Genomic DNA, 13,705 nt, shown 5'->3' with positions numbered 1-13,705 from the left:
CTAAACCTGGCCACTGTTTGCTACCCAATGCTTTTATTCTTGATCTTCTTGCCTCAGGCGGCCCTCAGTCATGGCCAGGTGACACCCCTGTCTCTGCACCTCTCTCTGAGGTCCTGCTCTTGCAGGAATCACTCATGGCCTTTTCTGGGCTCTTGCTCTGTGCTTAGGCTTCAGTCCTGCTTTCCAGAGTAAGCCCCCAGGCCCTAGCCTGGGACAGCTCAGCTTGCCTCCTCTTTCTCTTGTTTTCTGACTCGGATTCTCCAGTGTTTCTCCTTCTTCATTTGCCAAGGGGATGTGCAGATCCCCTTCTCGCACGGTTCAGCGAGGATTGTTTGTGTGTGTGTGTGTGCGTGTGTGTACACACAATGGCACCTGACAGTGAGGTGCTGTGCAGGGCAGCATCCGAATCAGAGTCATCTTGCTGGCTGCCAGTCAGTATGGGTTCTTATTGATTTGAATCAACTCCTAGACTTTAGTCAGATTCTGATTTATTTTAGTCTTTCAATGCCTGCCATTTGCATACTGAAAAAAAACCTTTTTTCTTAAAGTTTTAGATATCAAAACACTTTTTTATAAGCCAATGAGCTGCACTTATATACTGACTTTTTAATATTTAAGAACGTTCAGATGTATATATAAACCCTGTAGGTTTGTAGTCTTGTTTCCACAAACAGGCGTGGTCGGATGACCACCTCTCCTCTTCCCACAGCTGCTGGCAACCATTGACCATTTTCCCGTCCTTGTGGTTTTGCTTATTCTAAGCTTACAACTGAGATCTACAGTATTCTGCTCACCCACGCCAAGTCCTCTCAGAATAGACTTGAACTGCAAATAAAATGTCCCTTTGAGCAGAATGCCTGCACATGATGGAAACTGTTGAATAATCCAGCAGATGATAGGCAGGGCTCGCTTACGTGAATGAATTTAGTAATGCCTAGCCACAGCCGGCTTACCTGGGACGGTCCCGCAGCCACAGCCGGCTTACCTGGGACGGTCCCGCAGCCACAGCCGGCTTACCTGGGACGGTCCCGCAGCCACAGCCGGCTTACCTGGGACGGTCCCGCAGCCACAGCCGGCTTACCTGGGACGGTCCCGCAGCCACAGCCGGCTTACCTGGGACGGTCCCGCAGCCACAGCCGGCTTACCTGGGACGGTCCCGCAGCCACAGCCGGCTTACCTGGGACGGTCCCGCAGCCACAGCCGGCTTACCTGGGACGGTCCCGCAGCCACAGCCGGCTTACCTGGGACGGTCCCGCAGCCACAGCCGGCTTACCTGGAACGGTCCCGCAGCAACAGCTGGATTACCTGGGACGGTCCCGCAGCAACAGCTGGATTACCTGGGACGGTCCCGCAGCAACAGCTGGATTACCTGGGACGGTCCCGCAGCAACAGCTGGATTACCTGGAACAGTCTCGCAGCCACAGCCGGCTTACCTGGGATGGTCCCGCAGCCACAGCCGGCTTACCTGGGACGGTCCCGCAGCTCAGCACCTGGTTCTGTCCTGACCCAGCGTGCACACCTGGGTTCGTTTAGCGCTTCGGCCCTCTGGAGATTGCTGTTCCCAGAGGGGATGCGGGAATAGATGGAAAATGAGACCTCTACTTCTAGAGTGGAAGATGCAAGTTGTAGAGAGTGGTGTGTGTATGTTTGTTCACCTGTGTGTATATGTTCATGTGTGTGCTTGTGCATGTGTTTTCACGTGTGTGTATGTTCACATGTATGTGTTTGCACGCGTGTGTGTTCACGTGTGTTCGCACGTGTGTGTCCGCGTGTGTGTTCACGTGTGTGTGTTTGCGCGTGTGTGTTTGCGCGTGTGTGTTCACATGTGTGTATGTCCACGTGTGTGTGTGTTCACGTGTGTGTGCTCGTGCAGGTGCGCGCATACAGAAGCCAGTGGGGAACATTGTGGGTTTTGCTCTCTCTCTCTCTACCTTACTCTCTCGAGGCAGGCTCTCTCACTGAACTGGGTGGGAGCTCGGCTGGCTTCTAGTGAGCCCCAGCAACCCTTCTGTTTGCATCCCACACAGCACTGGGATTGCCAGGGTACATAAGACCACCCTCAAGCTTTGACAAGGGTGCTAGGATTTGAACTTGGGTCTTCATGCTTTCATAGCAAGCATACTTACCCCGTCCCATGGCTGTAGTTTTTGTGTATCCTGGAAAGCGGTTGGGTGTATTGAAAGTGTCCATGTGATGCTGCATGTCCCTTTGTCTTTCCTTTTCTCGAAGGAGTTTGTCTTCGGCACTCTTACGGAATGGCTGCGCTTCTACAACAAGTGGCTCTACTGTGGCCTGTGGATTGTGAACGGCCTGCTGCAGTCCACTGGCTGGCCCTGTGTGGTGGCTGTGATGGGCAACTGGTTCGGGAAAGCCGGGTATGCTGCTTCCTTCCTCTGTATTAGTGTTGGGTCCCTGAGTCTGGTCAGACTCTGTTAACTCGGGGCTGTAGAGCACGCCCCGTCCTCTCTGTTTTGGAGAGAGAAGGTCCATGAGAGTGCTGGTCTGCAGACACCAGGGAGGAGAAGGTCCATGAGAGTGCTGGTCTGCAGACACCAGGGAGGAGAAGGGCCATGAGAGTGCTGTTCTTGCAGACACCAGGGAGGAGAAGGTCCATGAGAGTGCTGGTCCGCAGACACCAGGGAGGAGAAGGTTCATGAGAGTGCTGGTCCGCAGACACCAGGGAGGAGAAGGTCCATGAGGGTGCTGGTCTGCAGACACCAGGGAGGAGAAGGTCCATGAGAGTGCTGGTCCGCAGACACCAGGGAGGAGAAGGTCCATGAGAGTGCTGGTCCGCAGACACCAGGGAGGAGAAGGTTCATGAGAGTGCTGGTCCGCAGACACCAGGGAGGCACGTTCCTGCGACTGCATTTCCCAGCTCGTTCTTCTTAGCCTCTCTCCCCATAAACTGTCACGCTTCCACCCGAATGCCATCCATTGTGCGTGTTTCTTGGAGTTTAGCTCCCTTTGCCATGTTTTGAGACTGTGGTTTCCTTATCATTGCATTAATAATAAGGAAACAGCCCAGAAGTAGCCATGAAAGTCCGGGACATAGCCCAGCTATAGAGCACTTGTGTAGCGTGTAGAAGATGCTGCTAGCATAGGAAAGGTATCTGTGTGACGGGCCTAAGGCCACCGAAAGGGGAAGCGCTCCTCTTCAGACGTTGCCATGATTTGGGGCTTACAACATCCCTTACCCCTCCTTTCATGTTAGAGTATGTTTGTTGGTCTTGGTATGTGTGGTGCGGACTGCAGAAGGAAGGGAGGTGCCTGCTGATGAATCCTCCCTGCCATACCTGAAGAAGGCATGCTGAGTGCATAGGATGGGAAACAAGTCCAGTGAAGCCGACTTGCTGTGTGGTTTACCATTGTTGATGATGTTCCTGTTTCAGAAGCATCAGTGACTTGGAGTTTAGTCATTTTCCCTGGATCAGCGTGTCTGTGTTGTCAGGGCATGCTCACCTCCTATCTGTTTTCTTCGTATGTTTGCTCTTACATGTAGGAAACCGAGTATGTAGTACCTTCCACTGTGGGGTCCAGTGTACCCTCTGGCTGGTGCTTCTCGGCTGCCATCTTCCCCAGTTTCCTAACGGGAGCTCCCTTGGTCGTTAACAGTCTGTGATGTTGTGAACGCTCAAAAGTGCTCTGACTGTATTTCAGTGCCTTCCGTTTCACTCTGGCCTTAGGTTAGCAAGGTTGCATTGGAAAGGTGTTTACTTTTTATATTTTGGGTTTTTTTCTTTGTTTTCAAGAATAGATGAAGCCGGGCAGTGGTGGCGCATGCCTTTAATCCCAGCACTCGGGGCAGAGGCAGGTGGATCTCAGTGAGTTTGAGGCCAACCTGATCTACAGAGCAAGTTCCAGGACAGGCTCCAAAGCTATAGAGAGACCCTGTCTCAAAAAAAACCAAAAAAAAAAAAAAAAGGAAAAAATATATATGAATGGAAAGAATTTTGGTAGAGTTAGAGATTGCACAGGACTCGTGAATACTAGGCAAGCGCTCTACCACAGAGTGTTATTCCCCAGCCCCCTTTCTCTTTACTTTTTCTAACTAGAGTTTCACTAGCTGCCCTGACTAGTACAGACCAAGCTGGCTTCAGACTCAGAGATCCATCTGCTCTGCCTCCCGTGTGTGTGTTCCCACACTCGGCTTAAAATCTCTGGTCTCCATGTAGCCCTGACCTCGAACCCGCAGAGATCTACCTCTCTGCCTCCTGAGCGCTGTGATTACAGGCGTGCACCACCATGCCTGGCAAGGAAGCTTCACGCTTCCCCGGGCCACAGTGTGTGATGTTACTGATGTTACCAAGTTAGAAGGAAGCTAACTTGGTTTGCAGGGGCCTTGAACTGTGTAATGAACTCTAACCGCTCAGGTTGTAGCCCAGTGTGGAAGTCTTTCAAGAATGTCACGCAAGAAGAGGAAAGGTGATAAAAGTATGACCACTGAGCGAAAAGTAGGTGTGTGTCTGCCTCGGCAGCCCAGCTGCCCATGGTCCATCGTGGGTGTGGAGGGGCCTCTGAAGGGACCTCCATCTCCAGGGTTCACACCCATGCAGATGGGAGGAGCCTTTGGGGTGGAGTCTTACTATAGAACCCAGGCTGGTTTTGAACTTGTAATCCTCTTGCTCTGGCCTCTCAGGTGCGAGAGGAGTCAGGCCAGTGTTGCTTTAGACTCTGACTCCTTGGAAACCTTAGCAGTAATCCACGAAGTCCACTGATCTGGGAGTCGTGGGCAGTAATCCACGAAGTCCACTGATCTGGGAGTCGTGGGCCGGGCTCTTCTCTACGCCTAGGTCCTGGCTTGCTTGCTTGCCCCTTCCACGACCCCTTGATGGGTTTTAGTATTTTTATAGTATTGGAGCTTTTCATCTATTTTTGTTTTTTCTTGAGACAGTGTCTTGCCATATGACATGGGTGCCTTGAACCTGCTGCTGTCCTACCCTAGCCTTCCAAATGCAGAGGGATTAGAGGCGTAAGCCACCATCCCTGGCTTCTTTTCTTTAGTGCTTTTTGTGCAAGGAATTCAAGATTTCACTATTGCTCTGCAAGTGCTCTGATTCTGAGTTCAGCATTTCGCATCTAAATGAAAATCTAGCACCATGAACTCTCAGAGGAATCTGGTTTTATCATTCTGCCATATTTTTCAGAGATTTAAATAGAACGCTAATTCTTTGTGATGTACATCTTTACTGTTTGAGCCATTTTCATTTGACACGCACACAGAATCCCTCTGACACATTGCCTTTGGTCTTTCCTTGTTCTCCTTAGCCGAGGCGTTGTCTTTGGTCTCTGGAGTGCCTGTGCTTCAGTGGGCAATATTTTGGGAGCGTGCCTGGCTTCATCTGTTCTGCAGTATGGTTATGAGGTAGGTATTTCTTTCACCGTTTGTGTGTGTCCACTTGCTCTTGCTATTTAACCCAGGGTGACCTTGGACTCCTCATCCTCTTCCCTTCTCTGCCGGACAAGAAGGGGCCACAGTGTGTGATGTTATTGATAGAAGGAAGCTAACTTGGTTTGCAGGGGCCTCGGGTTGTGTGATGAACACTAACGCTCAGTGGTCCATCGTGGGTGTGGAGGAGCCTCTGAGGGAACCTTCTATCTCCAGGGTACACAGTCAACAAAGTCCATCCAGATGGGAGGTAGTCTTTGGGGTGGGCATGCTCAGTCTGCTGAACATTTGGCAGAGTCTAAGTGGAGTAGGGTAGTGGATTCATAGCTGGCTCAAATCAAAGTAAGGTTGTACTTATAGAAAGAGGAGTAAAGACAGATCACGTTCTTTCTGACCTCTGAGTCAGGTACTCCTTTGGGAGCATCATCATGAGATGTTGCCAGTTGTTTGGGATTGTTTTAACTGCTTTGAGTTCCTGAGGAATCAAATGGTCGAGAAGCCCTAGGCATCCATCCCAGATAGGCCTAGAAGCCCGAGTGATGCTAGAAGTGAAACCCCTGGAAAATGGTCCCTAGAGCCGCAGAACAAGAGGCTGGGTGTGCTGGTTGCAGAGTGTCTGTGTGCGAACGAGGAATAAGAAATATGCAGATTGTCTGAAAGTCATAGAAGTACATTTTGGTTTTTTTTTTAAACCAGTAAGTTGTTTTTATAGAAAAAATAAGTAAATGAATAAGGGAACAACAGAAAGACTATACTGTGTGTTTGTTATTAGCTTGGTAAAATGCAGGCCAGTGACCTGTTGTGGTCTTGAGGTTGTGAAGCAATGGGCATGGCAGTTGTTGGCAATGTCTGTCAGGTTACAGCTGCTCTGACCAAGCTGTTCCACCTCCGGGAAGTAGCGGCACCAGCGAATGTGCTTACACGTGTACAGTCAGTGTTATCTGGAGTTACCTCAGCACAGTTTGTAGCAGCCAAAGGCCGATGTTAAAAGTTAGCCGATAGAGAGGTAGTTAAACTCCAGCGTACCTGTTGGAGGATGCCGTGCAGGTGCGACTCCGGACCAGAAGCTCTGAGCTGAAGGAGATCAAGATCTTGGGAAGATCTCACAGACAGCAAGCAGGCCAGGCAGTATGCCCTGAGATGCCAGTTTGGAGAAAGGCGGGATTGAGATGCTTGTATTAGCTCGTATGTTTCCCAATGGTCCCTGCAGAGCAAAAATTGTACAGCACTGTTTATATGTTTGGATAATTGAGAGTTGGATGAATTGGGAAGGGATTGGGCAGGAAGGATTTACTCCGCCTCTTAATGCTTATTTTCTTGAATAGATTGCCCAGTTAGAAACCTAAGTAATTAAAAGGAAGTTGCTCTCTCAGAAAGAGGTGTTCTGGTCCATGTAGAGGCCCATCCTCTATCACAGTCACCTTTCCCCCCATAGACTTTTTCCAATCTGTCGCACCCACTCCTGTGCTGCTCCTGGATCTGGCTTCTGGAAAGGCAGCTTTGATTTTGTCGTTCCTTGTTTAAAAATTCTGTCTCATTGTCTGTATCGATAAAGCAGCTCGTACAGCCTGGCCACTGAGTCTTTCAGGCTCTCCTCCATCTCCCATGATGGTTTTCTTCCCCGGGGTCCCAGGCAGAAGCCCTCCCCTAAGGCATGCAGGGAGCGCCCATCTTATCCCCAGACTGCCAGCGCCTCTGCTGCTGTGCCCAGGAGGATAATTTCCCACCATGTCCTTCAACATCATCGAGCTGCATCAGCCTCCTTTCAGCTCTTCTTTCTTCAAATCCTGTAGGTTTCTGCTAGGCCTAGGTCTTGTTTATTTAGCTGCATGCTACCTGTTCACACTGTAGGGTATTGCTTAATCCGCTCAGCTGGGTGACATGTCTTCAAGGGCAGATACCGTGTGGAGTTTGAATGACAAAAACAATGAGATTTTGGGGGCTAATCCTGACTTTTCAATATTAATAGTGCCACTTGGTATCCAGGGGACCCTAATGATCCTCTGTGAGCCTTGCATGTCCTTGGGAAAATGCAATGGGGACTCACATGTCAGGACACTTGGGCAGTGCCTAGCCTGGAAGCCCTGGGTCCTGAAGTTCTCCCAACCTCCCCTCGTGTGTCTGTAATGAACACAGCTGTGATGACCACCTCTGAGTTAGACTCACCTCAGCCATCTCCCCTCTCCTCCAGTACGCCTTTCTGGTGACCGCGTCTGTGCAGTTTGCTGGCGGGATTGTCATCTTCTTTGGACTGCTAGTGTCACCAGAAGAAATTGGTGAGGAGAAGCCATCTCTTCCATTCAAAATAGCATGCTGTTGTGAGCCAAGGGAGGTCCAAGGACAGGAACTGGGATTCTCGGAGGAAAGCTGCACACTCCTCTCAGGGCACTAAGGAGCAGTTTTGCCCTGTGCATCCTGTCCAGTTACAGCCAGGTCTATTACCACTGCATGTGTTTGAGGGGAGTGAGGCTCACATTTGAGTGCAGGAAAATCCAAACATTTGTAGACGTTTTGTGTAATTGAGATACTAAGAATGTCACATCTTGAGACTGGATTCTTTTCCTTCAGGAAGATGATTCGGTTTGATGTTTTTGTTTTTTGAGACAGAGTTTCTCTGTGTAACTGCCCTAGCTGTCCCGGAACTAGCTCTGAAGACCAGGCTGATCTCGAATTCACAGAGATCCGCTTGCCTCTACCTCCCGAGTGCTGGGATTAAAGGCGTGCACTACCACCACCCAGCCAGTTTGATATTCTTTATGATTAAATATGGAGTGTGTACAAGTGAAGCCTTAAGAACGGGGGTGTGCAGCTTTTCTGATTTTTGAGCCAACAGACTCTGGAACCTTCATTGGCTTTAATTTCCTTGGTGTCTGAACCTTAGTTAGGTCTTCAACACGAGGAAAATAAGGACAGCCTCAGCCTCCAAGTGCGGGCAGGCACACACGTGGGCAGGTACACGGGTAGTGCTCTGTAAATGACTGCTGTTTTTGCTGTCCTAGGTCTTCCAAGTATTGAGGCAGAGGAAAACCCAGAAGAAGATTCACACAGGCCCCTCATTAACGGAGCTGAAAATGAAGACGAATACGAGCCCAATTATTCAATCCAAGAGGATGGGGCTGTCCCCCCAGTGAGGGCGATAAGCTTTCACCAGGCTTGCTGCCTTCCTGGAGTCATACCGGTAAGGGCTCATCCGGCTCCTTCCTGGCCGGGGGTCATGCTGCTTTCATTCTGCTGATACGTTTTCTTTTGAGATAATTGTGTCGCATCCCTCAGCTTCCCTGATAGCCTTGAAAAACCAGAGACTAAATATTTGCAGCTTGGGGGAACTGAAAAATCTTAGTGTGTTCACTCGGCTCTGTAGCACATAAAAGCTGCAGACAGACATGGCCAGATGTAGCCCATGAACCACTGCCCTCACCTAGCTTGTAACCACTGAGGCAAAAATAACAAGGTTTTAAATATGTGTTTTGAGTCTGTGGCATCTACACGAACCTAGAGGGGTTCTGAATGGTTCACTCTCGGCCTTGTTTGTGACTTCTGGTCATTCCAGGAAGCAGGCTGTTGCCCTGTCCAGGGCAGAATATTCAGTATTTCTTGGTAACACATTCCAGTGTTTCCACAACCTTTGCAGTCAGGAAAACCTCTATGTGAGCCAGACCCCTTCTGCTGCAGTCTGTCTGTCTTGATGTTTTGGGTGCCCTACTCTTGCAGTGCAAGTTCAGAGGCCTAGGTTGTTTCGAGCTTGCCCGCTAGTTTTCTGTGAGACCCGGTTAAGTCACCCCACCCATCCTTGCCACTCAGTTCCCCTTCCTCTGGGATGGCGATGACACCCATCTTGCCTGGGTCTAGAGCACCGGCTGGTGGTGTAGTTGACAAAGCACCTGTTTTTGTCACCTTGCTTTCAGGATGCTTATGCATTGTCCCCGCCCCCATTGGAGTTCGTCTGTAGGCCATCCTCTCCTGTCCCTGTCGACTCCTTTCTGCCTCATGTCTCTCTGCTAAAAACCAAAAAACCAAAAAAAACAAAAAACCTAACCCTTCCAACAGGTAGTCAAGGGTTGCTCAGATATAAGTGTAACACCCTGAAAGGCTTGACTCCAGGGACAATGGCTAGCATTAGGAACACTTATGGGCCTGTACTTAGGAAGATCCTTTCTTTCAGTTATTAAAACATTCTGATGGTAGTTGCTTGGGTTGAGACAGAACTTGGGTTTGCTGTGACTAAACAAGAAGCTCCTTTGCTGGTTCCTTTGTCCTTCCTAAGCCATTGTTCTCCAGCTCCGGAGGGGTGGAAAGGAAGTCAGTTAACCCGTGCCTTTGTCTTTGTAGCAGCCTGTGGGCAGTGAGCTCTGCTGGTTGGGATTTGGCTCTCTACGGGTGGCTGCTGCCCTGCTAGAAGCTCTTTTAGAACAAGTGGCACCTGGGGAATGACTGACGCTCAGGGGCAGGAGTGTACTAGCCAGACACCCTTTGAAGTCAGCCCTCTGCCTCCGCCTTCCCTTTGATGCTAATAGTCAGGGTTTCCTGGTAATAATGTGTTGGACACAGGAGTCTCAGCCATCACCCACTTAAGGCCGCTCTCCTTCAAAAGCGAGCCAGGAGGCCAGTCATGAGCACATCCCTTCCTTTTTGGCCCACCAGAGATGCTCTCCTTTGTGGGATGTAGGGCTTTTTGGAAGCTCTAATATGAAAATAGTCCTCAGGCGGCTCTCTTTCTGTGTGTGACTGGGCCACTTTGCTCTCCGTAGTTTCCAGCATTAACTGTGTAGGGAGAGAACCAAGGAAATCTGGCTGCCTGCAGTGTGAGCCGAGATGTTAGCTAGGCTGATCCGTCCGTGGCTGATGCGGGTTGGCAGCGCGGATACCATGGACCTTTTGTCTGAATAAAGAAATGTGGGTACAGTGTGCACTGCTCCCCGGGTTCCAAACACTGGCTTGCCTTTAGCAGAGGAATTGATAGGAGAAGACACTGGAGCTGGCTAAGAAAAAGCTGTATGCGTTTTTTATTTTATTTTAAGGTGTTTTTTTTTTTTTTTTTTTTAAGAAGCCAATGAAAGTCAAGAGAAGAGGGCTCCCAGGTAAAGTCAGGGAATCACGCTGTGCCGTTTGATAGCTGTGTTTCTCTTGCAGTACTCACTGGCCTATGCCTGCCTGAAACTGGTGAATTACTCCTTCTTCTTCTGGCTGCCCTTTTATCTGAGCAACAACTTCGGGTGGAAGGAAGCCGAAGCTGACAAGCTGTCCATTTGGTACGATGTCGGAGGCATTGTAGGTACGCATGTGCGCATCTCCTTCCACACCGGCAGGCGTCTTGCTTCATTTGAAGTTTTACTGCTTGCTCCACAGCCGTCTCTCCCAACCCACCCGACCAGTAAACATGCAGACTTGTGTGAGAACAAAAAGTCCATAGAGAGGAGAGGCAGCCCGAGACGGCTGTGATTCATAGGCTGTCTTTTCTTAGTCTTTGGTTGATGGATCAGTCCCTTTGTCTTGGGACCGCTCGGGAATTCCTTTAAATGCAGCTCCTTTGTATGCTTTCAGGGGTGGCTTGGCTTTGAAGCTGATTTCGTGAGAGCTTCAAGGTGGAGTGGGAATATGTTCGCTTTGGCTTCCTCTCACTGTCCCCCTGTCTCTGGCCGAGGAAGCAAACACAGCACCTTTCCGGGTAGATTGTCAGATATCAGAGGGAGGAAGAGCAGGGATTTTCCTTTCCTGTCTTGTGTATGTCTGTATTCGCAATTGCCTTGCTGTGTGTAGAGGATTTGTTTTATTTTCCAGGCTGGGGATTGAACCCTGGACTTTGTGCATGCTATCAAATAAACAACCCTAGTTCCGCAACAGATTTTACAGGTGTCTTTGTGGTGTAGGCAGAAATGCAAAAACGAAACAATAAACTGTTAAGTGAGGCCAATGGATTGCACACTGGGGCCCCACCTTAACATCTCTGTCTCCATGATGTGTACGTACAGAGCTACAGTAAGACCAAGCTACCCTGGGCGCATGAACGGCACAGGAGGCCCTTAGGTGGCACACTGGCCTCGTATCTGAATTCGGCCATTGGTAGCCTTAGGTCCAGAGCCAAAGGTGATATAGACAGCCCGAGACCTGCCATGTTCTGTGTCCTCCAAAATTAAAGGTACCTCGGTGCAGAAGGAATGCTGCAGCTCAGACGTTCTGGTGATAGCTTGTGAGGCGTCTTCCTTAAACTTGGTGTTGTTGAGGCCAAGCCCACACTAGGCAGCCCGAGCTGCTTTCTGGTTTATGGTCTTCCTGCTCCGGCCTCCTGGGTGCTGGCAGTAAGGTTCACTCAGTTCATCCTGCTTTAAGTTAGAGTGAAGAAAATCCAGGGATCACCCACTCTTTATTTGGTGGGGAAAATAGTAAATACGGATAATAATGGTTCTGATGGTTTTCTTTTTTCTTACTTTGATGCCTGACTTGTGGTGTCCTGTCCATGGGCCATCATTGCAGGGAGGGGAGACTTGAGAGAGCCAGCTGTGCCTTTGGCCCCTGAGGAGTGGGCCTCAGATAACTGTGCCCGGCCACGGCTGCTTCCCACTCATGTGTGCTCTTTGTGCTTGAAGGTGGGACTCTGCAAGGCTTCATTTCCGATGTGCTGCAGAAGAGAGCACCCGTGCTGGCCCTCAGCCTGTTCCTGGCGGTGGGGTCCCTTGTTGGGTATAGTCGTGAGTATCCCTTTGCAGTTGCCTTGATTCCTGATTACTTGAAGGTAGACACTCGCTCAGAGTCAGTGGTCAGCCATGGGGAGAGCCGTGATTAGCTCCGGGTGCCTGGGAACTGTCATCACATTGTTTTATTTGTGTGGGAAGGAAACTGGCATCTCTCCTGCTTTGTGAGTCTGTTTAAAAGCTTGCTTGGGAGTGTATTGCTTTGTTTGAGGGGCGGCTCCAGAGGGACAGCATTAGAGCCAATAAAACCATAAAAGGGGGCAAGGTTTCAAAAGCGGGAAGATGGTAATTAGTAGGCCGTGTGTGTGTGTGTGTGTGTGTGTGTGTGTGTGTGCGCGCGCGCGCGCGCGCACGCATGTTCTAAAGACGGTAGAGTCTTCTCTGGCTTTTAGACATCTCATTAGCTTGAGCAGCAGCCAGAGGCAGACAGGACAAAAGCTGGAAGGGGCGGTGAGAGTCGTCTGTCTTTGTTGTCTCCAGAGGGATTGTGAGGTGTCGGGGATGCAGCCGCTGTGCACTGAGGGAGGCACATGCCACTGCTGTGCCTGACAAGTCACCGTGCTGTGTGTCTCTTCCCTCACAGGCTCTCCAAACAATAAGTCCATCAATGCCCTTCTGATGACCATCACAGGTATGGCAGACATTCTGTTCACTCAGTGCTCCTCTGGGGGTCAGAGAACGCTGTCTCCCACAGATGGACGACACTAAAACCTCTGCTCTTTCGCACTCAATCGATGCCTTCTTTGCCAGGTTCTCCCCTGTGCTTGTGACTGACCCCCTCAACCCTCTGTGATAGGAACTGTCCCTGTGGAGAGGTGTCCTAAACATTTAGATTGCTGCCCCAGGCCTGGATTTGACTTCAGAAAGTGACTTAGGAAGGTAGCACATTGGAAGCTCAGGACAGCTCGCTCTTCTCTGGTGCTGAACTGGGTCGGTATTTCCCTGAGCACTAGGTAAAATTTTGGGTACGATTAAGGAACACGATATATGTGTGTGTGTGTGTGTGGTGTGTGTGTGGTGTGTGCGTGTGTTATTTTTTAATTCAGCAAGATGTGTGACTGATTCCAATAAGATGACCCAGTTTACAACCTCCACGCCACACCCACCCGTGGGTTGACTTTATGAGCGCGGTGGCAGTTAGGGTCCCTGTACCTCTGGATCAGCACTGTTTGTCCCTCTCTTGCCAGTGTGTTGTTGCCTTGGGTGGATCGAGCGATAGGAAGGCCATGTGTTCCGCTGTTTTGTTCTTACCCATAGGTGCTGTACAGACACTAGCGTGTCACATCCTTCGGGAAGAGATTTTAGAAGAGTAGATCCCAGTTAATGTGAAAATACCGTCTGGGAGCTGGGAGCACTTCCCTTATTTTCTGTTTCTTCCCACCATTTTGATGTTTTGTCTTAGAGTTATGGGTCATATTTTAACACGAATCTGTTCTCGTTATGGCTTCAGGGTTTTTTATTGGCGGACCGTCCAATATGATTAGCTCGGCTATTTCTGCAGACCTGGGTCGCCAGGAACTGATCCAAGGGAGCAGCGAGGCACTGGCGACCGTCACTGGAATCGTTGACGGAACCGGGAGTATTGGTGCCGCTGTGGGCCAGGTGAGAACAGCGTGTGCTTGCCGGCTCC

At 50.1% G+C, this 13,705-nt stretch overlaps 1 protein-coding gene across 3 annotated transcripts in view; it reads left to right on the top strand.

The window, feature by feature from the left end:
* Nucleotides 1-13,705, top strand: part of Slc37a3 (solute carrier family 37 member 3) — a 39,981-nt gene that overhangs the window by 16,806 nt on the left and 9,470 nt on the right. For all 3 annotated transcript variants that reach the window (XM_087901816.1, XM_087901815.1, XM_087901817.1), the window contains 8 exons: nucleotides 2,230-2,375; nucleotides 5,266-5,362; nucleotides 7,578-7,662; nucleotides 8,386-8,564; nucleotides 10,517-10,658; nucleotides 11,971-12,072; nucleotides 12,659-12,706; nucleotides 13,526-13,677. In XM_087901816.1, coding sequence (XP_087757942.1) covers nucleotides 2,230-2,375; nucleotides 5,266-5,362; nucleotides 7,578-7,662; nucleotides 8,386-8,564; nucleotides 10,517-10,658; nucleotides 11,971-12,072; nucleotides 12,659-12,706; nucleotides 13,526-13,677 — 951 coding nt within the window. The remainder of the gene's footprint in view (nucleotides 1-2,229; nucleotides 2,376-5,265; nucleotides 5,363-7,577; nucleotides 7,663-8,385; nucleotides 8,565-10,516; nucleotides 10,659-11,970; nucleotides 12,073-12,658; nucleotides 12,707-13,525; nucleotides 13,678-13,705) is intronic.

Source organism: Myodes glareolus, chromosome 25, assembly GCF_982192425.1.
Source record: "Myodes glareolus chromosome 25, mMyoGla1.1, whole genome shotgun sequence".
Taxonomy (NCBI): Eukaryota; Metazoa; Chordata; class Mammalia; order Rodentia; family Cricetidae; genus Myodes; species Myodes glareolus.
The sequence above is the reverse complement of the archived record's forward strand: the minus strand, read 5'-3'. Positions and strand labels throughout refer to the sequence as shown.